This window comes from Bos grunniens, chromosome 3 (genome assembly GCF_055505025.1).
Source record: "Bos grunniens cultivar Pamir isolate PY7600 chromosome 3, Bosgru_T2T1.0, whole genome shotgun sequence".
Lineage (NCBI taxonomy): Eukaryota > Metazoa > Chordata > Mammalia > Artiodactyla > Bovidae > Bos > Bos grunniens.
In genome coordinates, this window is record NC_141167.1 from 13189679 (window position 1) to 13212309 (window position 22631).

At 46.2% G+C, this 22631-nt stretch overlaps 2 protein-coding genes across 7 annotated transcripts; one reads left to right on the plus strand and one right to left on the minus strand.

Moving 5' to 3' along the window:
• Positions 1-596: 596 nt before the first annotated feature.
• On the minus strand, positions 597-7083 carry AIRIM (AFG2 interacting ribosome maturation factor). Of its 6 annotated transcripts, none has more exons than XR_015161510.1 (5): positions 6755-7083; positions 6288-6565; positions 4206-4385; positions 2024-2138; positions 597-1854 (listed from the first exon to the last, which is right to left on the minus strand). XR_015161510.1 is itself a non-coding variant. In XM_086394224.1 (5 exons), the coding sequence occupies exons 2-5, from the start codon at positions 6560-6562 to the stop codon at positions 1817-1819; spliced, it is 612 nt and encodes a 203-aa protein (XP_086250350.1). In that variant the 5' UTR covers positions 6563-6568; positions 6755-7083; the 3' UTR covers positions 597-1816. The 6 variants fall into 6 exon arrangements, 4 of the variants coding, with proteins under 4 accessions (XP_086250350.1, XP_086250351.1, XP_086250348.1 ...); XR_015161509.1 differs by having other exon boundaries at positions 6288-6568; XM_086394224.1 differs by having other exon boundaries at positions 2024-2142; positions 6288-6568.
• Positions 7084-7181: 98 nt separating this feature from the next.
• CDCA8 (cell division cycle associated 8) lies at positions 7182-22308 on the plus strand. The gene is made up of 11 exons (XM_086394221.1): positions 7182-7276; positions 7453-7565; positions 7705-7833; positions 9653-9693; positions 11757-11829; positions 14063-14145; positions 16744-16808; positions 17682-17777; positions 18829-18955; positions 19722-19808; positions 20992-22308. The coding sequence occupies exons 2-11, from the start codon at positions 7469-7471 to the stop codon at positions 21034-21036; spliced, it is 843 nt and encodes a 280-aa protein (XP_086250347.1). The 5' UTR covers positions 7182-7276; positions 7453-7468; the 3' UTR covers positions 21037-22308.
• The last annotated feature ends 323 nt before the right edge of the window (positions 22309-22631 follow it).

Sequence of the window (22631 nt, forward strand, 5' to 3'; positions counted from 1 at the left end):
AAAAGACCCTGATGCTGGGAAAGATTGAAGGTGGGAGGAAAAGGGGATGACAGAGGATAAGATGGTTGGATGGCATCACTGACTCAACAGACAAGAGTTTGAGTAAACTCGGAATTGGTGATGGACAGGGAAGGCTGGTGTGCTGCAGTCCATGGGGTCACAAAGAGTTGGACATGACTGAGCAACTGAACCAAACTGAACTCAAGCTTGAGAAATACTGGTTTAAATCTTTCCCTGGTTGAACTATAAATCTTTCTGGGTTCTCCTTTACCTCTGTCCCCAGAGTACATTGTAAGACCTAATACTTAAAAGTCTTAAGGTTATTTACAATTATTGTATATATGATGGGCTTCCTTCGTGGCTCAGTGTAAAGAGTCCACCTGCAATGCAGGAACCACAAGAGACATGGGTTCAATCCCTGGGTCAGGAAGATCCCCTGGAGCAGGGAGTGGCAACCTACTCCAGTATTCTTGCTTAGAGAATCCAATGGACAGAGGAGCCTGGCAGGCTATGGTCCACAGGGTCACAAAGAGCAGGACACGACTGAAGCGACTTAGCATGCACGCACAGGTAGAAAAACATGAAGACTTAAAAAATACATGTAAAACATAATACTATAATAATCCATAGAATGGTATACAATCGCGTTGAGCTATATACAGAGAGAGGTATGAAAAACTAGCCCAACTATATAAAGGTGTTTCTTTAAAGACAATTTAAATAACAGTATGTATCAATGATACCCAAATTGTTTTGTTAAAAAAATTGTGAGTATGGACACTGAAAAGATACATATAAAATATCTCTGATGGAGTTCATTTTACGGTTTTCTACATTTTAAATGTTTTCCATAATTTTTCTATAATTTTTTAAAAAGCGTATCATCACTTTTATAACTTAAAAAGTCATTTTCATTTTGAAAAATATCTACATTCTTTCTTAAGTCCCTTTACATCCAATAACCAAGATTTTTAACCAGCCCAGGAAGCTGACAGGTCTGCAAGGACCACAACCATTTCACAGATGAAGGCACTGGGCCTCAGAAACAATCCTGATTGCCTGACTCTGGACTGGGACCTCCCATCCATGCAGCTACTCCAAGATCAGGGGCCTGTAGCAAATTGGCTGCCGGCTTTGGTAAAAAGAAAACCCTGTTATTTTAACAGCCCCACTATCCCCAGTTACTTACTGTCAGTAAGAGCAGCAAGGGAACAGATCCAAACACAAAACACTCAGAATTCATGCTACACCACCTCCCCCTGGTGGAAGGCTCTAGAAAGTGTCCTGATGATAAGGAGCCATTGCAACTGGAAAATAATGAGTTTTCCATCAACATCACCTCCATTTCTTTAAATCATCAAAGCCACATTTTTTTCCATCAAGGAGTCAGGTACCGACAAAAAGAGAGGAAATCAGGACCTGGTGTCAACGAGGCTCAGAGCCTTGGACGATGCTGGGGGTGGTGCAAACTCTCTACCCTGGCCCTTTCGTTCCTTACCACTTCTGTGGCTGTTGCTTCTGTCCCTGGTGTTCTTCTGCATCGCCTTTCCTGCATCCTATCTGCCTCTGTCCATTCTCCTGAGTCTTAGGGAAGGGCAAGGGGTAACCATGTACCCTCACCCACGACCCAGCATGAAGCAGCACCAACATCAGGAATGTCCAGCAGAATCCGCTGAAGAGCCAGTCCTCAGGCGCTGGGCACTGACATTTCCAGTAAGTCAGGACGCAGTACTGACATTTTTTTAGACATAGAAGAAGGCAGCAATGTCGGTCTTCACCTGTGTGCCCCTAGTCTCCCGATAAACACACGGCTTCTTCACTCTTCCAGGAAGAAAGAAACATTCAACATGACATCTAGAACAGGAAGAGAGAGAACATGTGGCATACCAGCTCTTCAGAAAACACAAAACACCAGATTTGTAAAAGCTAGAGGCACCGGGAGGGGGAAACTCTTTGTGATTCCAAAGAGGCTAGACAAAGAAAGGAGGGGAGCAGACACGAGGGACTGCATGAAAACCAGCACCTTGTACAAGGTCCGGGTATTCATCTTCTGAGATTCGGTCCCAGGCTCTGGGCAAAGCTTGGATGTTTCCCAAGTCTTCCCACTGGATTGAGGACAGGAGGTACTTCCTCTTCAGGTACTTTCTGGGAATTAAGGAAGGTGCTCAAAAAGAAAATGAAATGTGCTGAAGGAAGAAAATACCCTGGAGAGCATTCCCAGGAGCTAGAAAAGCAACAGCACAGCTATCATTACGTTTACCAGGTGGGCAGGCTCACCTCTGCTAGAGATCTTTACCGAGTCCCTCTATACACAAGGTTCTGGGCTACAGGGAAGGGATGAAACACTGCCCCTGCAAACTGGGAACTCGCTATGGTGGGAAAACAAAACAAAACAGAAACTGAAAAGACTCTAAATGGGAAGAGATAAAAAAACTCAGTGGAAGTTCACAGGATAAATTCATCCCCCTTAGAGCAGGGGTCCCCAATCTCTGGTACCTGTCTGTGGCCTGTTAGGAACTGAGCCTCACAGCAGGAGGTAAGCAGTGGTCCAGAAAGTGAAGATTCTGCCACTCCCCACTGCTCGCATTACCACCTGAACCATCCCTCCCATCCCCGACTGTGGAAAGACTGACTTTCACAAAACCAGTCCCCAGCGCCAAGAAGGGTGGGGAACCGCTGCTTCAGAGAACAGTAGGAAGATTCCGGCTGGTAGGAAGAGCTTAAACCAAGACAAAGAAGAGGGGAAGCACGGAATGGATTCAGGACTGTACATCTTCCAACGAGGTGCCAAATGGAATAGTGTGTAGGGAGCAGGCAAGGCAGCTGAGCAGGCAGGTGGAGGGAGAAGACAGACCAGTGCACGGGGTCTCACCCTAGGGACACAAGAAGCTACGGAGAAGCCCTACCCAGTAGGATCAGAACAGGACCTCCTGAAGATAAATCTGTAGAGCGTGGCCACTACCTGGAGGTAGCTTCTTCCTTCAAAGGAAAGAAGCCAGGGTCAGAAAAACCTGCCTAGAGACGGCATGCAACAAAGGGTCCAAGTGAGACCGTGGCGCACGCAGTGGGGATACAGAAGGGATCTCCGAGAAACACCACGGAAACAGAACGGAAGGACCTGACAGTGGAGCCAACACCCTTACAACAGCACCCGGCACACAGGAGGTGCTCCGCGAGCGCAGCCCAGCTGCTGCTGCCACCCACGCAGCTAGCAAACAGTGGGCTCGGGGGACAACCCTCAAGTTTACAGACTAGGTGACCAGACAGGGTTGACGCTACAACTGAAGAAAAAGGGAGCTGATGGGGTGGAGGCTGGTGGGGGGATGGATCTCCATCCATTTGAGCCTGCAGTTCCATGAGATTCCAGTTGGGAGGCAGCTGCAGGAAACCGAAGAAAAAAACTAGAGGCAAGAGTAAATGAAGGTAGAAACTCCAGCCAGAGAGTAGACGCGACTATCAGGCAAGACTAGAGAGAAAAAGGGAGAGGACTCCAATGAAACGGTCTTTCGGCTTCCACCCAAGCCTTCCCTCAGAACACAGCTGGGTGATAACATAGGTCTGATCAGATTACTCCTCTACTCCAAACTTTCTACAGCTTTTGTCTCTCTCAGGATAAAAGCCCAAATCCTTCCAAAGACCTCGGAGGCCCTCCCAGCCCTAGCCCTGTCTCCTGACAGCACCACCTGTTAGACCAGCCCCTTTCACTTGGCTCGAGCCCTACTGGACGCCTTGCTATTTCCTGAACGGACCAAGCTCGCCGTCACCTCAGGGACTTTACGCTTGCTGCTCCTTCTACCTGGAACACTCTTTGCCCCAAACATCCACACGATTCTTCCCCTCACCCTCTTCATGTCTTCTTAGACAGCACTTTCTCAGTGAGGCCTGCTCTGACCACCCTATTTAAAACTACAAGCCCGCCTTTAACCCTTGCTTTCCCCATTCCCTGCTTTATTTTTCTTCAAGGCACTTAATATCATCTGACATTTTATATATTTTCCCTTTTTTAATGCCTAGTTCCCACCACCTAGAATAAAGGCTGGAAGGTAGCATCTGCTCAATAAATGATTTGAGGAATGACTGTACAAAGGAATACAGGAGGAATCCAAAGAGAACTGACTTAAACTACGTATTTGTATGTAATCTGGTGAAAACTGAAGTTAACAAGACTTCCTAGAACAGCTCTGTGAAACGTGTGCAAAGGATATGAATTCCGATAATGTCTCTCAATGTCCTGCAACCACTCCAACATTTCAGCCACAGAGGGGCTTGCAGCTGAAGCCTGCAGGACAGCATCGAGGCCGATCGTGTCTGCGTGCTGCTCATAGATCTGAAGCACGCGCTCCACGTGGCTGCTGACCACATCACGCACCTTGAGGAGGGTGGCTCTGCGGGGGGAAAGTCTGATATTAGGCAATATGATGAGAAAGGCCTACGGCCAGGTTCCTCAACCTCGGTACCAAGAACATCTTGGACCTGATGATTCTTTGTGGTGGAGGGCTGCCCTGTGCGTTATAGGTTGTTCAGCAGCAACCTTGGCCTCTACCTACTAGATGACAAGAGCAAACTGTCCCCACCCATCTCAAGCTGTGGCAACCAATAATGTCTCCAGATATTGCCACACATCCCAATGGGAAAAACTGCCTCCGAAGGAGATCTACTGGTCCCAGGTGCCTTGGATGGAGGGGTGGCTTAACAATTAAGAATTGACTTAAAGATGATGAGGCTGAAGTTACATCACTCTCAAAAGCTGTGTGATGGGCCCAGCTGCCAAAGACAGAAAAGACCAAGCAGGCTTTCTGGGACTCCCATAAAGGAGAGGAAATGTTCACATGTAGTCAAATGCCACGTATGTGAAAGGAATAAGCAAGAGGGAACGACAGCAATAGAGCAGTATTGTGCTCATGCTATATCATGTCCCACCCTAGTGAATTCTTGAATGGGTAAAATTTGGGCTCTTGACACACACAGATTATTGTGGATCTCAGGAAAGTTACTTATTCTCAATCACGAACAAAAACAAGTCTCTTTTGTTCACTGTGCATCCTAAGTACCTAAAACAGAGACTGACAGACAAAGCAACAAACGTTTGTCCAATGAAGGAAAAGGACTGTTGTGAAGAGTAAATACAGTAATGCATATTAAGCCATTAGGGAAGTACCTAGCTTATGGCAAATTTTATTATATTATTTTTACATAATTATTTTTAAAATTATTATATAATTATTTAAAAAGTTATTATTCCATTGGTAACTCCAAGAGGTCCAGCCACCAAGACGAAGGCTACAACTTCCCAAAGGGCAAGGCACTCCCTAGTCTAGAACCGCAGCTTTCAAGTTTGACTGTGACTCACAATGAAAACCTAGGCTAAAAATAACAGCCCAATACCCACATAAAAACATGTAATCAACTGAAATAAAAGTTCGCTACCTTAGAATGTGTAATGACCTAACTTAATTGACTCTTTAACTCAACTTAGGAACTAAGTCGGCCTTACTACTGTATTCCTAGCACCTGCGTTTTGCACCCCATAGGTTCTTAATGTTTTTAGTACAGATAAATACAAAGAAGGCCCCCATCTTTGAGTTTCCTATCAGTCTATGGCAAACCCTACACACTAGAACCTTCTTTCATCCTGGTTAAGGGAAGGCCATATGTGCCCTCTCTTCTCCATCCCCAACTACCCGTAACTCTAAGACCGAGGGCCTAACATTGGTGCTCCTCCTGGCTCAGACACCAACGCACAGCAGAACAAAGCGGTGGTTAGGAGCTTCTGGCCCCAGTACCACAGGCACTTGGATTAGCATCCCAGCTTTACTATTTACTAACTGCCTGAGCACAGGCAATTTGCGTGAGCCTCAGTTTCCTCACCTGAAAAATGGGATTAAGTGAGGTTAAGTCACAGAGTTGTTGAAAAGATTTTGAGATAATGTATGTAAAATCCTTGCTGCTGGCACCTACTAAGTTTACAGTGTAACTCCTGCTGCTTTCTACCTAAGGAAAACTGCAGTGGAGGGCCAATGAGCTTTCTCCATTGCTTTTCTGTTCTGCTTTGATAACTTTTACTAAGTCCACCACCGTCACGCCTAGCTGATAAGGGAAGTGCCAGAAAACGGTTTTTTGACAGACAGAGGTCCCATTGCAACAGATGGAAAGGGGGTAAGGTTGACACCCCCCCAAATACCATTCTCTTAAGTAAGGAGAAAAACCCCCTTCTCACTGATCCTAGATTATTAAATACCCAGTTTTAACATCTCTAGGCCAAGAAAGAGCGCCACTGTGCCTCTTACAGCCTCTCTCCCAGCTTGTCCAGGATAGTGTCACCAGCCGCCAGCTGCTTGCGCCTCAGCCGTTCCTGTAAGTCTGGGAAGGCCCGAAGTGAGGGCACATCCTCAAATCGCAGGTTCTGTGCGGCCTGCAGCTGCTCTGCCAGGTTGCTGAGGGAGGCCAGGAGGGGCGGGCAGTCCCTCAGAGCACTCTGCCACAGGCCCTGCTGCTCGTCCACCACGGGAAAGCACTTCCTCAGGGCCTCCTGCACGGCAAGCAAAGGCTGATCTTCAGTCATCTTCTACTGTGGGGGTGAAAACACAAACAAAAACCAGGAAAAAACAAATATCATTAGGGTCCCAAGTCGACAGGCAAAGGACCGAGTCACGGGTGGGAGTTATTTCCGTTCTCGGGGAGGTCCAGCTAAACAAAGTTTCCTCAGGTAGGGCCGTCTATCTCTCCCGACAGGTGTTTCTAGCGCGAGTCTTACCTTCAGAGAGGCTCTCGGAAGGCAGAACCTTCGTTTCCCACCTCGCGAAAGGTTCCTGACTACCCCTTGGCTTCGGGCAGTTTCAGACTGAAGGTTCACTGGGCCGACCCGTGCTTCCGGAGCCAGAATCTTGTCTCCTCTACTTGAAGTTTCCGGCCGCTCTTCTAAACCAGCGGGAAAACAAAACTAAACCAATAAAAGTTTAAGGAAATTCCAAGACCCCCGCACGCCTCCGCTATTTCGCTGCGCATGCCCAGACGTGGCTGCAGAGTCGCGAAAAATATGCGGGCAGACCGCAATGCCTTCTGGGTGCTGTAGTTTACATGTGGACTGGCTGCCCGATTGCGAAGCTTCTCTGTGATTGGCTGTTGTGAGACTCTCCTAAGACGGCGGCTATTTATTGGCCAGCCTTTGGCAGTTTGAATTTGGTGGCGGCGGTCTCACGTCGCGTTAGTCTCGGAGCCGCTCCTTCTCAGCTGAAGCAACCAGGTTTTTCCTCAGCCCGGGTTTCAGAACCTGCAGGTGGGTGCCTCGCGAATCCTTTATGCCCGGGCCCGGAAGGGCAGGAGTCCCCATTCAAACCCCCTGGGGGGCTTCCACCCTCCCCTGCCTCCACCTTCCCCCGCCCGCTTGCGGCCCCCTCTCCTTCACCATCTCCGCCGCTGACGCCTTGTGCCTCCGCCCCTCGCTCCCCGCAGCCTCCATCGAAGCGCCATGGCTCCGTCTAGGAAGGGCGGCAGTCGGGTGGCCAAGACCAACGCGCTGCGGAACCGAAAGCTCGCCTCCTTTCTTAAGGACTTCGACCGTGAAGGTAAGGGGCGGAGCCCGGGTGGTCGCGGTCACCTGGGGCAATCGCGGGGTGCTGGAGGACTGGGACTCGGGCAGCTGGGATTCCGGAAACCTTTTCCCCGCGGGGTGACCCGTGCCGTGTCCTCTCTGCCCTCTCGCAGTGCAAATGCGATCCAAGCAAATTCAGTCAGACAGGCAGAACCTCCTCAAAGAGTTGGATAACCTGTACAACATTGAGATCCTGCGACTCCCCAAGGCGCTGCGCGAGATGAACTGGCTCGAATACTTCGGTAAGAGCTCCTGATCTTTCCCCAGGCCTCGGCCTGGAGCCCTTCTGTGGTTACCATGGCAGCTTTTATCTTCTCAGTGAGGTCTTAGAAGGAAATTGCAGTCCTACTCCTCCCCAATCCCTGTCTCACCTCCCTGCTTAGCACTTTCCCTCATCTTTCTCTGCAGGCAGGCAAATGTTTTCTCTAAAGGAAGAGATAGTAACTATTTTAGGCTTTGTAGGCCAGAAGGTTCTCTGTCCAAACTACTCAACTTTGCTGTTATAGTTCCAAAACAGCTGTAATGAATGGGCATAGCTGTTTTCCAACAGAAATCTATTTATGGAAACACTGAAATGTGAATTTGACAGATTTCATGTGTCATGAAATACTCTTTTTTTGAGGGGGGTGGTATTTTATCTAACCATTTAAAAGTGAATGAATGAATAATTTGTTACCAGAGCACAGATGGAAGGATAACTCCAACCAGCTCTTTCTGCAGCTTATGGAAATCACCAGTTTATACACTGGCAAACAAATTGCAAAGTGCAAGGACTCGAAGAGTTTTCCTGGCCAGAGGAAAACCCCACCCTGTTCCCTACCCTACTCCCTGGTTAAACGTCCAGAGAAATGCAAGAGGCTGTCCTTTTGCTGGGTTACCCTTTTACTATTTTCTTATGATTAATTACCCACTAGGTAGCCTGCTACCTGGATAGAAATGCATGTTCTGCTCACATAGATGTCATTTAGTGATCCTTTTGGACTTTCTCTTTTATTTATTAATCTATTTTTGCATTTCTATAAATATTCATTGAGCATGTGTTAGTCACAATATTGGGTGCTGAAGATGCATTGGGAAATAAAACAGACATTATCCTTGCCTCCAGGAACTTACAAGTTAGTAGAGAAGACTTGTTCTAAAAATTTGGACATGATTATATATTTAAAATTATAAGTACTACAAAAGAGAATAAAGTAGTGGTCAGTAAGCACATTTATATAGTGCTTTCTATGCCAGACAGGCATTGTGTTTTCCAATGTTAACTGAAAAACCAAGTGTTTTCCATATATTAACTGATTTCATCCTCAAAACAAACATATTAGTTGTTGGTTTTATTCCTGTTTTGTAGATGACAAGATTAAAGCACAGAGATTGTTTGCTCAAAGTCTCATAAGCCAATTAGTGACATATTTGAATGTAGGCATTCTGGTTCCAAAGTCTGAGTTCTTAACTGTTATACAGGATACTACCAGCACTTCCAGCAGGAGGACTCTAACCTAAGTTTTTGTTCTACATCTAAATCTTGCAAAGATCTCTTCATTCAGTACACATTTACATCATACATACTGATGACATATTTTTTACCAGAAGCTGTGGATATTATTTTTGTCCTCGAGTTCAGTTCAAGGCAGGGTTGGGCACTTCTACAGCTTTGAGTAGTTGTTGGATATGATGATCGTGAGCAACTAACTCAACACATTGCAGCAATCTGCTGTGAGAGAAAAATAAGCAGAGTTTTGGGTTTGAGCTGGGTTTTGAAAGATGAATTCCAAATTTGTAGAGTGCAGGGGATTATTTCAGGCGGGAGAAATAACTATCAGAACACTCAGTCATGAGACAGTGGCACATTTGGGAAATAACAGTCACTTTGGTGTAGTGGAACTTGTAGTAAGTCATGAAGGGAACAGTCAAGCTTGGGGAAAGATTAGACTAGGTTGTAGAGGCTCCTGAATGTTGGACCAAGAACTTAATCTGGTCCAGTGTAAGATAAGTGGTCATATTAGGGAAGATAGTTTGTTAATTATTAAAATCTAGTAACCAAGCAAATCGTTCTTTTCAAAGCCCTTGGAGGAAACAAGCGGGCCCTGGAAGAAGCAGCAACAGTAAGTGACTTCTATATTTGAACTCTTGGTTAGTTTTAAGTTTAGTCCGTCCACAAAATTCAATGGTGGGTGCTGACTGTGGAACAAGTTCCAGAGGGGACATTACTGATGTCAACTAAAAGATTATAGTTGTTGAATGCTGAGTACATGAAGGCCAAGTAGTTCCAAGATTTATAGAGAAATAGTCCTATTTTGGGCAGGTTCCTTGCAGCTCTTTGCTCTGATCTTTGCAGGTGAAGTAGAAAGCCAAGTTCCTTTAAACCCCTGGCCTGCTAGGGGACAAAGAGACTGTTGCCTTTTCACATCATACTCTAGAAGCTGTGCTCTTGCTTGGGACTCTCAAGATTCCCCACCCCCTCTCACCTTCTTCCCCCTGCCATGATTACTAGGACTGAAGGCAGTATGATGGGGAGGCAGAATAGAGTTTAGATCAGGCAGTATGATGGGGAGGCAGAATAGAGTTTAGATCAGTACTGCCTGTTACAATAGCCACCAGCCACATGTAACTTTAATTAAAATTCATAAAATATTCAGTTCCTCAGACACATTAGCCATGAGTCATTTGTTCAGTAGCCACTATGACTACTGAATCATCCTCCATTTCAGACACCGCTCATCTCTCTAGCACGGCACAGCTTCTTGCTAAGCCCCGGCAGCCTCAGAATCCTTGTCTGAGTACTCCATGTAGTCTCTACCAATCCAGAGATGAAACTGTGTCGTTCCTTGTTTGTAATGGCTATTCTGATACTTAGTGTGCCCTACAAGAAAAGACTTGTGAAGCATGCCTGCTTTTGGCTATTCCCATACATGTAGATAGTTACCATTGGGAATAAATTTAATTAGAATGGTGACTGGAAGCCTTTTTGAAGGGTACAGGAGCATAGCAGAAAAACATTTGGCCCTCTAGACTTAAAAAAAAATTCTTTTAAGGTAACTGTGTGATAGGTGCATTAATTAACTTGATTGTGATATCATTTCACAATGTGTATGTGTAACACTTTTTTTATATATATAGGCATTTTTTAAATTTATTTTTTAATTGAAGGATAATTGCTTTCAGAATTTTGTTGTTTTCTGTCAAACCTTAACATGAATCAGCCATAGGCATACATATATCCCCTTCCTCTTGAACCTCCCTCCCATTTTCCTCCCCATCCCACACCTTTAGTTTGGTACAGAGCCCCTGTTTGAGTTCCCTGAGACATACAACTAATTCCCATTTGCTATCTGTTTTACATATGGTAATGTAAGTTCCCATGTTACTCTCTCCATACATCTCACCCTCGTAACACTTTAAATGTGTTAGAATCATATTTGTCAATTATACCTCAATAAAGCTGGGGGTGGAATGAGAAGACTGACATAGCATCAAGTGTTGTAGAGAATATGGGTCATTGGAAACTTGTACTGTTTGCTCCTTGCATGTAAACAAGTACAATCACTTTGGAAAACAATTTTGCATAATATTAAGCCTGAACACCTGTGTACCCTGCAACTCTCTGATGCCCTATCCCTAAGTATACAGCCAAGAGTAAACCTGGACATGCGTGCATCAGACACAGCTATAAGAGTTCAAAGCAGTAGTGTTTGTAATAGCAAAATACTATTGACAGGAGACTGGACCAGTCCATTGTGACAGGTATTACATAGCAGTGAAAACTAATTTCAATCACAAACAGTGGTCAAAAGCAGAACCAACAAAATATTGTTTAAGCACGTAGACATTTGTGGAGAAATATACATACACCCACACTTTCTTTCAGGCAAATGGAATGATAGTGGTTATCTCTAAGGAATGACAGAATCAGGACACTAGTCGCCTTCTGAGGAGAGGCAAAGAAATAGTACAGGGAAAAGTACATAGCCGGAAGCAAGTAACTGGCAGTGTTTTGGGTCTTTGGTTGTATGGTGGATTTATGGGAGTTCAGTATTTTGTGTTGTAAGTAACATAATCTTTTGTATGTATCAAAGAATATGGTTTTTTAAGTTGTTTTTAATCTTAAAATATTGTTCCTCACATTTGATGGAATATACCTGGTGTTTTCGGACTGTGTTTGGCACAGGCTGACTTGGATATCACAGAAATAAACAAATTAACAGCAGAAGCTACTCGGACACCCCTGAAACTTGCCAAAAGTGAGTACTTTTCAAAACCCCTTGTTGAAGTGAGAGAGCGAAGGCCCAGTGTAGTTGGCTGGCTGCTCGGGGAGGCCTCCTTGGAGGAGTCTCTTCCCTCTAATGCCTGGTCCTCAGTCTCAAAAATCCAAAAATTTGATTTTGTCCTCTGCATTCAGTTAATTATATGAAGGACTGATAACTAACTGAACTCTTCAGACCAATTTGTGAGCTAAAATGAAAGAAGAAAAACAAAAGCTGTGCTAGAAACCAAACATTGTTGCCTACTTCCTTCCCTGAGAGAGAGGCGAGCAAGGTTTGGAGAGGTGTGACAAGACGTGGCAGTGCCAGCCAAGACTCCCTGATGTGAGCAGAAGGGTTGAAAGAGAACTGTGAAAGGACCAACTTTCTCAGCCTGTCATTCCATGCTACTCAGTTCACTGATCCATCCATGAAAAATTCTCTCCCATACACGCCCCACACTCGGGGAAACACTATCTTAGAGGGAAAGTTTGGGGACGCTGACTGTAATTAGTGAGCACAGATTCAGGCCAGGATGGGCTCTCCAAGGGACATGCTGTCACTGACCTTAAGCTCTGGGCTTAAGGCTGCCCATCAGGCAGCACCTTCTCTACTGGGCCAGGCCTAAAATACCACTCAATGTTTATTCCAGCTTACCTTTTTTTTTTTTTTTTTTTAAGATAAATATATTTGTATTCTTATTTGTGTCAGAAAAAAAAGCTTAAAATTCATTGAACTCTTTCCCCTCAGTTAAATTTCTCTATGGAATCCCTGCTTAGGATTTTCTAGCCTGTGGTTGAATGTATTTAGCAATGAGACACTCCCTTTCAATGATAAACAGCTGGAATGGTTAGAACATTTTTTCTAATTTTGAACCAAAGTTTCCTTGTGGTATCTACATATTGATACTGCTTCTATTCTTTGAGGTCCCGCAGAGCTGTCTTCCATATGACAACCCCTTAAATATTAAAAACTGGTATTACTTCCTCTTGAATCATCCATCTTAAACATCCCTCATATTCCTTTCCCTTTTAAAATGATAATTGTAATAACTTATTATTTATAAATAGTATTTTATTATAATAAATAGTAATAACATTTAAAAAACTAAGATCATGGCATCCAGTCCCATTACTTCATGGTAATTAGAAGGGGAAAAAGTAGAAACAGTGACAGATTTTATTTTCTTGGTCTCCAGAGTCACTGTGGATGCTGACTGCCGCCATGAAATTAAAAGACACTTGCTCCTTGGAACGAAAGCTATGACTAATCTAGACAGTATGTTAAAAAGTAAAGATATCACTTTGCCAAGTAGTCATGTACAGATGTGAGAGCTGGATCATAAAGAAAGCTGAACACGGAAGAATTGATGCTTTAGAATTGTGTTGTTAGAGAGGACTCTAGAATTCTGCGGACGGCAAGGAGATCAAACCAGTCAATCCTAAAGGAAATCAACCCTGAATATCTACTGGAAGGCCTGAGCTGAAGCTGAAGTTCCAATATTTTGGCCACCTGATGCGAAGAGCTAACTCATTAGAAAAGACCCTGATGCTGGGAAAGATTGAAGAAGAGGGCTACAGAGGATGAGATGGTTAGATAGCAACACTGACTCAATGGACGTGAATTTGAGCAATCTTGAAAGATAGTGAAGGACTGGGAAGCCTGGCATACAGCAGTCCATGGGGTTGAAAAGAGTTGGACACAACTTAGCGACTGAACATTAATACTTATAATGTGTTCAGTATCATTCAAGGGACTTTACATTCATTCATCCCACAAATATTTAATAAGCACTTGTAGGCACAATTCTAGACTTTGGGATGAGTAACAAAGACGCCATTTTTGTGGAGCATGCATTCCATGTCTCGTCATATCCCCATGAAGTGTCTCCTCCGTTTTATAGAAGAAGAAATTGAGAGTCGTGGTGAAAACCATGCGGCATAGTCAGAGGCAGGATCAGGCCTCAGGCTCAAGGCTGTCTGGCTCTGGGGTCTGCATTCTTAATCAGAATGCTGGGCTGCCCATACAAAGCACCATAGAGGGTTTTTTAACCACTCTGAGACCTTGTGTGTGTGTGTGTGTGTGGCTAAATCCTTTTTTTTTTAATCATCTTTCTTTTGGATCTCTTTCTTGATTACAACCTAAGATTGCTCAAGTTTTATTTCCTATAAGAAATGTGAATGCATAAAAGTTTATTCACATGAGAAATATCACTCTGTTAAAACTCTTACAGCACGGAAGGTAATGCAAGTGGATGAGATGATAGTGGAAGAAGAAGAGGAAGAAAATAACAATAAGAATCCTCAAACTGCAAGAGTAAGTAGGCACTCACATTTGGGGCGGGAGCCTCTCAGCAGGCAAGGGAATACTTAAAATATAGTATACCTCCTTTATCACTACCTTACCCCACTGCCCCTGGAAGTTTTACCATTCCTCTTAGGACACAGCTTTTAAAATGAGTGAAATTTCACTAGCTGGAGAAGAAAAGGAAGGGAATTCCAGGAAGAGGTATGAAAGTGCCCTTTGAGGAACAGGAAGCGGTTTGGTGTGGTGGCAAGGACATAAGCTGTGAGGGTAATCTGGGGAAAGCAGTGGTCTCGTGAGCCAAGCTTAGAGGTTGTGATTTCATGAGATAGGTCATGGTAAGTGACGTGATGGATAGGTATTTCAGAACAGCATTCAGGATAAACGAGAGAGAGAAAATTAGAGACAAGGGAACCAGTTGGGAAGCGTTATTATTTTGTTTAATTGAAGTATAGCTGATTTACAATGTTGTGTAAATCTCTGCTGTACAGCAGAGTGACTCAGTTATATCCTATAGGCATTCTTTTTAAATATTCTTTTCCATTATGCTTTGTCACAGCGTATTGAATATAGTTCCCTGTGCTGTACGTAGGACCTTGTTTATCCACCTTACATCTAATAGTTTACGTATGCTAATCCCAAACTCCCAGTCCTCCTCTCCTCCACCTGCTGCCCGCCTGGCAACCACAGTTCAGTTCTCTGTGTCTGAGTCTGTTTCTGTTTTGCAGATATGTTAATTTGTGCCATATTTTAGATACCACATGTGACATATATGTGGTCTTTCTCTGACTTATTCACTTAGTATGATGGTCTCTTGTTGCATCCATGTTGCCACAAATGGCATTGTGGTGTTCTTTTTTGTGGCCAAGTAGTAGTCCATTATGTATGTACCGCATCTTCCTCCATTCATCTGCCGATGGTCACTTAGGTGGCTCCACGCACTGGCTATTGTGAATAGTGCTGCCGTGAACACGGGGGTGCAGCATCTGTTTGAATTATAGTTTTGTCCAGGTATGTGCCCAGGAGTGGGGTTGCTGGATCAGAATGTCATTGTGCTTTTAGTTTTCTGAGGAGCCTCACGCTGTTTTCCATAATGGCTGCACCAACTTACATTCTCACCAGCAGTGTAGAAGGGTTCCGTTTTCTCCACACTGTCCAGCATTTATCATCTGTAGACTTTTTAGCGGTGTCATTCTGACTAATATGAGGAGGTACCTCGTAGTTTTGGTTTGTATTTCTCTAATTATTAGTGATGATGAGCATCTTTTCATACGCCTACTGGCCATCTTTGGAGAAATGTCTGTTAAAGTCTTAAGGTCTTCTGCCCATTTTTCGATTGGGTTGTTTAGTTTTTTGTGGTTGAGTTGTATGAGCTGTTTGTATATTTTGGAGATTAAGCCCTTGTCTGTGGCATCATTTACAAATATTTTCTTCCATTCTGTAGGTTTGTGTTTTTTTTTTTAATGTTTCCTTTGCTGTGCAAAATTTGTAAGTCCCAAAATTCAGTCCCATCTGTTTATTTTTCTTTCTGTTGTCTTGGGAGACTGACCTAAGAACACATTGGTACAATTTATGTCAGAGACTGTTTTGCCTATGCTCTCTTCTAAGAGTTTTAAGGTGGCATGTCATGTTTGTCTTTAAGCCGTTTTGCATTTATTTTTTTGCACAGTGTGAGGGTGTGTTCTGGCTTTATTGATTTCTATGCAGGGGCTGCTGTAATTCTTGAACTGAGGCCCTGACCCTGTGAAAAGAGAAGGGATAAGGTTTACAAAGCAGAGTGGGCAAGATTGGTGGAGGGAAGGAGCGACCTGAGACGACCAGGTGGTTCCTGGCTTAGGGAACCGCCTCCTGGTGGGGGGCATGGGAGGAGGAGGGGTGCTGGGCCAGGGCAAAGGGCAGCAGTTAGTATGCCAGTTGTTGGACCTGCTGAGTGTGTAACACTTCTCCAGCATGTCTAGCCCTGACAGAAATCTCAGCCTGGAGCTCAGGCAGAAGTAAGAGACTGAGAGACACCGATTCTCAGATCTTTAGGTGGTTGTCCCAGCAGGGGGGTCAGTGAGGTTGTACGGGGAGAATGTGGAGGGGAGGCTGAGGGTGGACCCTGGAGGGAAGGTAGAAAGAGGAGCTCGTGAGGCAGCCTGCAGAGAAGAAGGCCAGCCAGGAAAGCAAGGGTGGTGGGTCGATCTTTGGAACAAGGGAGGAGGATCATCAGAAGGTAAAAAGTGACTCTTGTCAGGTACCTCCAGGGATTCGGCAAGGGTGAGGGCTGCTGAGGGTTCCTTGTGCTGGGCACCTGGGTGCCCTTAGTGACTGTCACAGCAATGCTGTATGAGGGGGTGGGAGCAGGGTAGGGCAACCAACCAAGCTGCACTCAGTTCAAAAGGCACTTACCTTTAATCTTGGTCAAAGTCCTCTAATTGGAAGACTCAGGCAGTATAATTCTTAGTGGACCAGTTCTGCTCTGAATTATTTAAGTCAGTGTGAGTTCTGTAAGTTATACCTTCTGATGTTCAGATACTCAGTTCTTTTCCAGAGCTGGTATCCTTCTCCCTAACCTTTCCCCCTTGTGGGGCTTTTTTTAACCTCAGTTTCATTTGTTTGTGACTTCAGGCTAAAAGGTGTCCTCCATCCAAGAAGAGAACCCAGTCCATACAAGGGAAAGGCAAAAATAAAAGGTAACAGGTTTTCCAAATTCAGATGTGCTTTTGGTTTTATTGGAGAGCCACATTCATCATGGCAGGAATGGGCGGTAAAGGGGCTTTTGTGACTTGTTTTCAAGTAGAGCTTCACATCATCGAATCCACCAGTATCTGAGCTTGGGGGGCCTCTAGAAACTGTCCGACCCAACACCTTCTCTGGTTCTTCTGCCCATGTTCTCTGTCTCCCCACCACCACCCTTTTTTTTAAATAATGCAAACAGGGAGATTAATAAGACACAAAAACATACAGTAAGCACTGCATATTTTGTTCAGTTGCCAGACAGTCCGTGTGTAGAGCTACCCACATGGTTAGTCACAAAGTGGCTATCACCTACCTGTGGTTAGTTTCTTGAAAAATTCCTCCTGGTCCTGCTAAGCAATGACTCACCATGGACTTGAATTTCTTATGCTGGGATGGTGGGGGAGGGGGCTGCCTGTTAACGAGCTCAGGAAAGGAGTCACTGGAGTGGGTCTGTGAAGAGTGAGCTCCTCTCTCTTCTCCCTGGGCAGTGGGAGCTGTCTGGCAAGAGGACAGGAGCTCCAACTAGGGGGCCTACAGGGTGCAGAGGGGCTGTCTCCTTCCTCTCGTTCCCTTAGCTTGATTGAGAAGTCAGATTCTGGAGGCAGACTGCCTGGGTTCAGGGTTCTGGCTCTTCCCTAATATCCCCAAGTTTCTGCATGTGGAAATGAGGATAATGGTGGGTCTCACAGGGTGGTGAAGAGGCTGCACGAACTAATGTGTGGAAGGCGCCCAGGACAGGCTCTGACATGCTCAGTGTTACCTGCCTCTACGGCTGCAGTCATTGGACCTGAGAGTTGGTGCACCTAATGGCCGTGTCTCTCCCGTAGGTCAAGCCATTACGCCACCGTTACCCCAGCTGTGGGCCGACTGGAGTTGTCTCTGGTGAAACCAACTCCGGGCCTGACACCCAGGTTTGACTCAAGGTGAGTACTGGCAGCAGCGGTTGGATTTTGATGGGAGCCCAATACTTGACATTTGTCAGAAAAGAAGGGTATTTAAGAAAATACTGGAAAGCCTCACTCAGGAGTGTTTCCTAATGTTTGCCTCTCCCCTGAGAGCAGGTTCGCCTGTTTTCAGTGGCAAAATGATCGTTTATCTTATGAGAGGGAGGAGACCAGTCTGTCCCTGATGACTTGGAGGCCTCTAGTGACTATTTTGGTCTTTTCTGATTCTGATTAAGTGTAAGTTAGTAGGTACTCTTCCCATACCCTTGATAGGAGTGAAAATTAACACCATCTTTTGGGAGACCAATATAAATAAGGATGTTCTTACAGCATAAATTAATCCCTTCTACAGTGCTGGTCAACTAGATAGGAGATGCTGTGTAGCCATTAAAAAATAAATGGCTCTGCATGTGCTGATTCATGGTCAGCCTCTCCAAAGAGGTGGCAGAGCAGCATGTCCTAGGTGATCCCATTTGATAGTTTCTGGAGGGACGCATAAGGAACTGAGCGTGCTTATCTCTGGAGTGGGAGAGTGAGGAAGACCTACCTTCTAATTCTCACTCCTCCTTAACTTTTTTGTTTTTTTCATGAGTGTATAGCAAAGGACATTTAGGGAAAAAGAGATGGAAGCACTTTAAAGATCTCAAGAAAGTCATCCTCCTTTGACCCTGGAAAATTTCTCCTGATGGAAGCACATAGCTACTCTTGGAAATATATTAGCCACTGTTTGTTTCTGGCTTTGTGGATGGATGGATGGGTGGGTGACTGTTCTCCACATGGAGCTTTGAACCTAAAATTTACATGGATAAGAATTTACTTTTGCTAGATGTATGTTTGATAATTACAGCCTCCTTTCTCCAGCTGTGTTGAGTCATTACTGCTTTTTAACCCTAAATTTAGAACATGCCTTCTTAGAAATGTGTGATTTGAAAACTGCAGCTTGAGGCCAGATTGGGTTTGGAAGGGCTCATAGCGCCTGGTGTCATTCAATCTGCCAAGCCATCTTTACAGAGATTTTCCCACTTTATAGGATCTTCAAGACCCCGGGCCTGCGTACTCCAGCAGCCAGAGAGCGGATTTACAATGTCTCTGTGAATGGCAGCCCTCTTGCCGACAGCAAAGAGATATTCCTCACTGTGCCGGTGGGAGGCGGAGAGGTAAGTGTTCCAGGGAAGGGTGGGTCAGGCCACGGTGTGCTGCTTACTCACCATTTCTTTCTCTTGTCCATCACCCACTTCTCTCCCGGAACCCAAAGTCCTTTGGTTGCCTGGCTCGTCATCTCCACACTTCTGTAGTACTCAGAACCATTCCCTCTCCCAGGGTAGAGCTCCAGACTGGGAAGATTCTTGCCCAGCTCTGGGTTCCATTTGTTCATCAGCTAACATAGGCCCACCTATCTTGTATTAATAGTAGGTTCAAGATGTGGAAGACATTCCTGCCCTTGAGTAGCAGTCGGTAGTCAAGCTAGGCTCCCAATGAACAATAACATAGCATGTGATGTGTGCAGTAAGGGAGATTTTAGAGGGTGTGCAAAGGATGGCAGTGTCAGGGTGCATGCTTAGTCTAGAAAGGGGAGCGCGAGGGTCTTCCACTTGGTGTAACTTTGAGGAGTCTGAAGCAGGCAGAGCAGAGCAAGTTGCTGACCTCCGCTCAGGGACGGAGTGGGTGGTTTATCTCACATGAGGTCTGCAGGGCATTTCTAAGCTAACGTGCACCCCTTGTCTTCAGCTGATCCAGCCACTGACCCAGTGATAAACGCCAACATCACTGTCTCCTTGGGACTAACACCCCTCCTGCTTGCCTTGCCACCCACCCCCTACAAGTGCAGGACATCAAGGGGACCCCCCAGGGCACCCTGGGCTGCTGGCAGGGTGGTTCCTGCTCTGAGGGACCAGCCACTTTAACCCTCTCCCCTCCCCACAGAGCATGCGGTTATTGGCCAGTGACTTGCAGAGGATCGATATCGCACAACTGGATCCAGAGGCCCTGGGAAACATTAAGAAGCTCTCTGTAAGTCTCACGTTCCTCTCCACACACAGGGTGGAGCCTTCTGGGTTTAGCCATTCTTAGGATTGCCTTTTGGGTCTGGGCTGGTGCTTTACACTTACAACTGTTTCCCCCAAGGAATTTTGACGCTAGGTTCTCCTGCTTACCTAGCAGCAGTTCTGTCCCTAAACTGATGTTGAGTTTTGATCCAACCCAGAGTGCCTACCACAGAAGTTCTACAAGAAAATCAAAACTCTGCTTCATTCGGGCAGTTGGTTTCTGTATGTTATGGCACAGCAGTTGACCTCAGGAACAGGGTGAGGAGCCTGTTCCAAGGACTCCCACAGAATCAGAGCGTGCTGGCCAGCCAGGCCCTCTGGGCAGTGGGACCACAGTGCCAGGGGCTGACGGGGCTCTGCTCTGCTGCGTCAGCTCCTTCATCTCCTCTGTCTTTGGGGCCCAAGCACTCATTTCTCCTGCACCTGTCCTTCCCCCCTAAGCAGAATATCACCTTCTCCATGAGGCTGTTGGTTCTCCTCCCCCTACCTTGGGTCTGCATGCGGTTCTGGGTAGTCGCACTCCCTACTCCACTGCCCAGCATGGGCTGTCCAGTGTTAGTCCTCAGTTAAATTCTCAAGGGGAAGAATCTGCAATTCCGTTCTCAGCTTTGGTCAGACAGGCCACCCTGGTCCTGTCAGCTGGATTAGTGTGGTGGACGGGAACATGTAGCACAAACGTGGCTGCTGTTGGCCCCCCTTCTGGGTGGGGGGTGGGGTAGGGTCTGTGAAGGGCATGTCCGGGAAGCGGATGAGGGCGGAGCTGCTTTCTCAAACGTGTCATTCGGAACACGGGCTGGTGCTGGGCACATACCAGCCACCCGAACCTGGTGACATCCTTCATCACGCTGGACCTCCAGCATTGCTGTTCCCAAACGATGCCTTCACTGTCTCATCTGAGATGGCATTTTGCTGCTTTCCTTCAGATGAGAAACAGATGCAGAAAGTTTAGTTCAGTGTGCGTTGGTCTAGCGGTGAGCGTAGCTGCCTTCCAGAAAGGCTAGTTTGTTCACGTACCAATAGAGGATGGAGAGCTGAGATTCAGTCAGACAGGCCCAGCCCCAGAGTCAGTGCTCCCTGAATAGACTAAAGGATGGGTGGGCATGTTTGCCCAGCACCACCCACTGAACGACCTCTCCTTCTCCTTTCAGAACCGTCTTGCTCAAATCTGCGGCACCATACGAACTCAAAAATGAAGCTGCTCTTCCAAGACGGGACAAGAGGGGCCTTTAGTGGGCACTTCTGGGACCCTGAAGAAACCTCTTCCTTTTGGCTTACTGTTTGTTTGAGTGTGAAGTTCCAGAGCAGGGGGTGGTGTTCCTCTTGGAGAACTCAGGAAGCTTTGCTTTGGGCACCTCCCAAGCCAGGTGACAAAGACACTGCCTCTGCGTCCATACAGTCCAAACTTCTTGCCCTTCTCTGAACTGAATTCTCCTTCCTGCTCTTAGAGCAGCCGCCTTTGCCTCCTGCAGCTCCGTGTCCTCTTTGCCCTGCCCCAACTCAGAGGAACCTCATGTTCTCAGGAGGACTGCCAATCACTCTGACCAGAGAGCCCTGTGCAGCTGGGCTCCCAGGCTGGGAGCTGTAAGCTCCAAGAAGGGAGCTCCACAAGAGGGCGGCTCCGAAGCTGGAAGGGACTGTGCGGATGGGGCCGGGGCCAGGACCAGCCACAGCTGTGACCCCAGCAGGACACATCTTCCCCCCCGTGCCCATCCCCTCCCTCCTGCGGTGGCTACTGCCGGGGCTCTGCGGTCTTATGCCTGCCATGCCCAGTAGTTTTGTCTCAAGCTGATTTGTGGACCAGTATTGTGTATTATCCCTGTTTACCAAAGACCAAAACTTGGTTTGAGGGCAGTTTCCATATCTTGCTCCTCTACCTCTCCAGTTAGTTCAGTTAGTGGGAATCTGGATAAGGGAATTGTAGGGTTTAGATTGGTGTGGGGTTTTTTACATGACTGGCTGCAGTTGAACTCAAAGCTCTCTAGTCTCTGCCAGTTCTGTAGACTTTGCCAAGCGCTTCTCTCTTCTTAGAGACAAGGGGTTCACGGGGGAGTGAGTGTAGCTGGTCTGGGGGCCTCATTCCGTGTGTTTGGCCTCTGCCCTGGTGTGGGTTGTCCAGTGGGCACGGAGACCCCTGCGGCCCAACCAGCCCTTCTGCCCCGAAGAATCATGGGATGTGGTCCAGGAACGTGGGAGCCGAGAGTTCCTGCCCCCAGCTCGGGAGCACAGTGTTGTGTATGTGGTTCTTTGTCGTACTTTGTACTATTTTGCTACACGACCATCCTAGTAATCCAGTCCTGTCCAAGATATGTTCTTTTCAAGTTGTTTTTTCTCCCTTTCCTGAGTACATATTTCCTTTTGTACATATTGTCTTCCTGAGTCGTGGTATCTGTAAGCTGATTTATTCTGATCGGAGCTACCGAAAGATACCGGTTTTCAATAAAGTGTGGATTTGGATTTGTTTTTAACTGATACTCCACTTGCCTATCATCTCCAAAATGCTATACCTGGACTAAAGATAGTTTGGGGACTGAAGCTATTAGAGCAGAGGGTCCACAAACAGCTACTTCCCACAGACGTGAAAGCCTTTACTTCAGGCAGAATCTCTCTGATACCTAAAGAGGGGGCCCTCTCCCCAAGCAGGGCATGGTAATCTAGCCCAAGAAGTTTTCTCCCAACGCCTTCTTTCCACGAGCTGGAAATTTACATCTTGGGGGTACAACAACCAGGGTATCTATAGTTTACCTGTGTAGCAAGTCTCGTCAGCCAGGGACAAAGCAGGGCCCCAGGT

Coding starts and splice junctions, on each gene's coding strand:
- CDCA8 (XM_086394221.1), top strand. CDS start 7,469: ATGGCTCCGTCTAGGAAGGGCGGCAGTCGGGTGGCCAAGACCAACGCG. Junction 7,566..7,704: donor TAAGGACTTCGACCGTGAAG/GTAAGGGGCGGA, acceptor GCCCTCTCGCAG/TGCAAATGCGATCCAAGCAA. Junction 16,809..17,681: donor GGGAAAGGCAAAAATAAAAG/GTAACAGGTTTT, acceptor TCTCTCCCGTAG/GTCAAGCCATTACGCCACCG.
- AIRIM (XM_086394222.1), bottom strand. CDS start 6,562: ATGACTGAAGATCAGCCTTTGCTTGCCGTGCAGGAGGCCCTGAGGAAG. Junction 4,386..6,287: donor GACAAGCTGGGAGAGAGGCT/GTAAGAGGCACA, acceptor TTCCCCCCGCAG/AGCCACCCTCCTCAAGGTGC. Junction 2,143..4,205: donor GAGAGACATTATCGGAATTC/ATATCCTTTGCA, acceptor AATTCCCAGAAA/GTACCTGAAGAGGAAGTACC.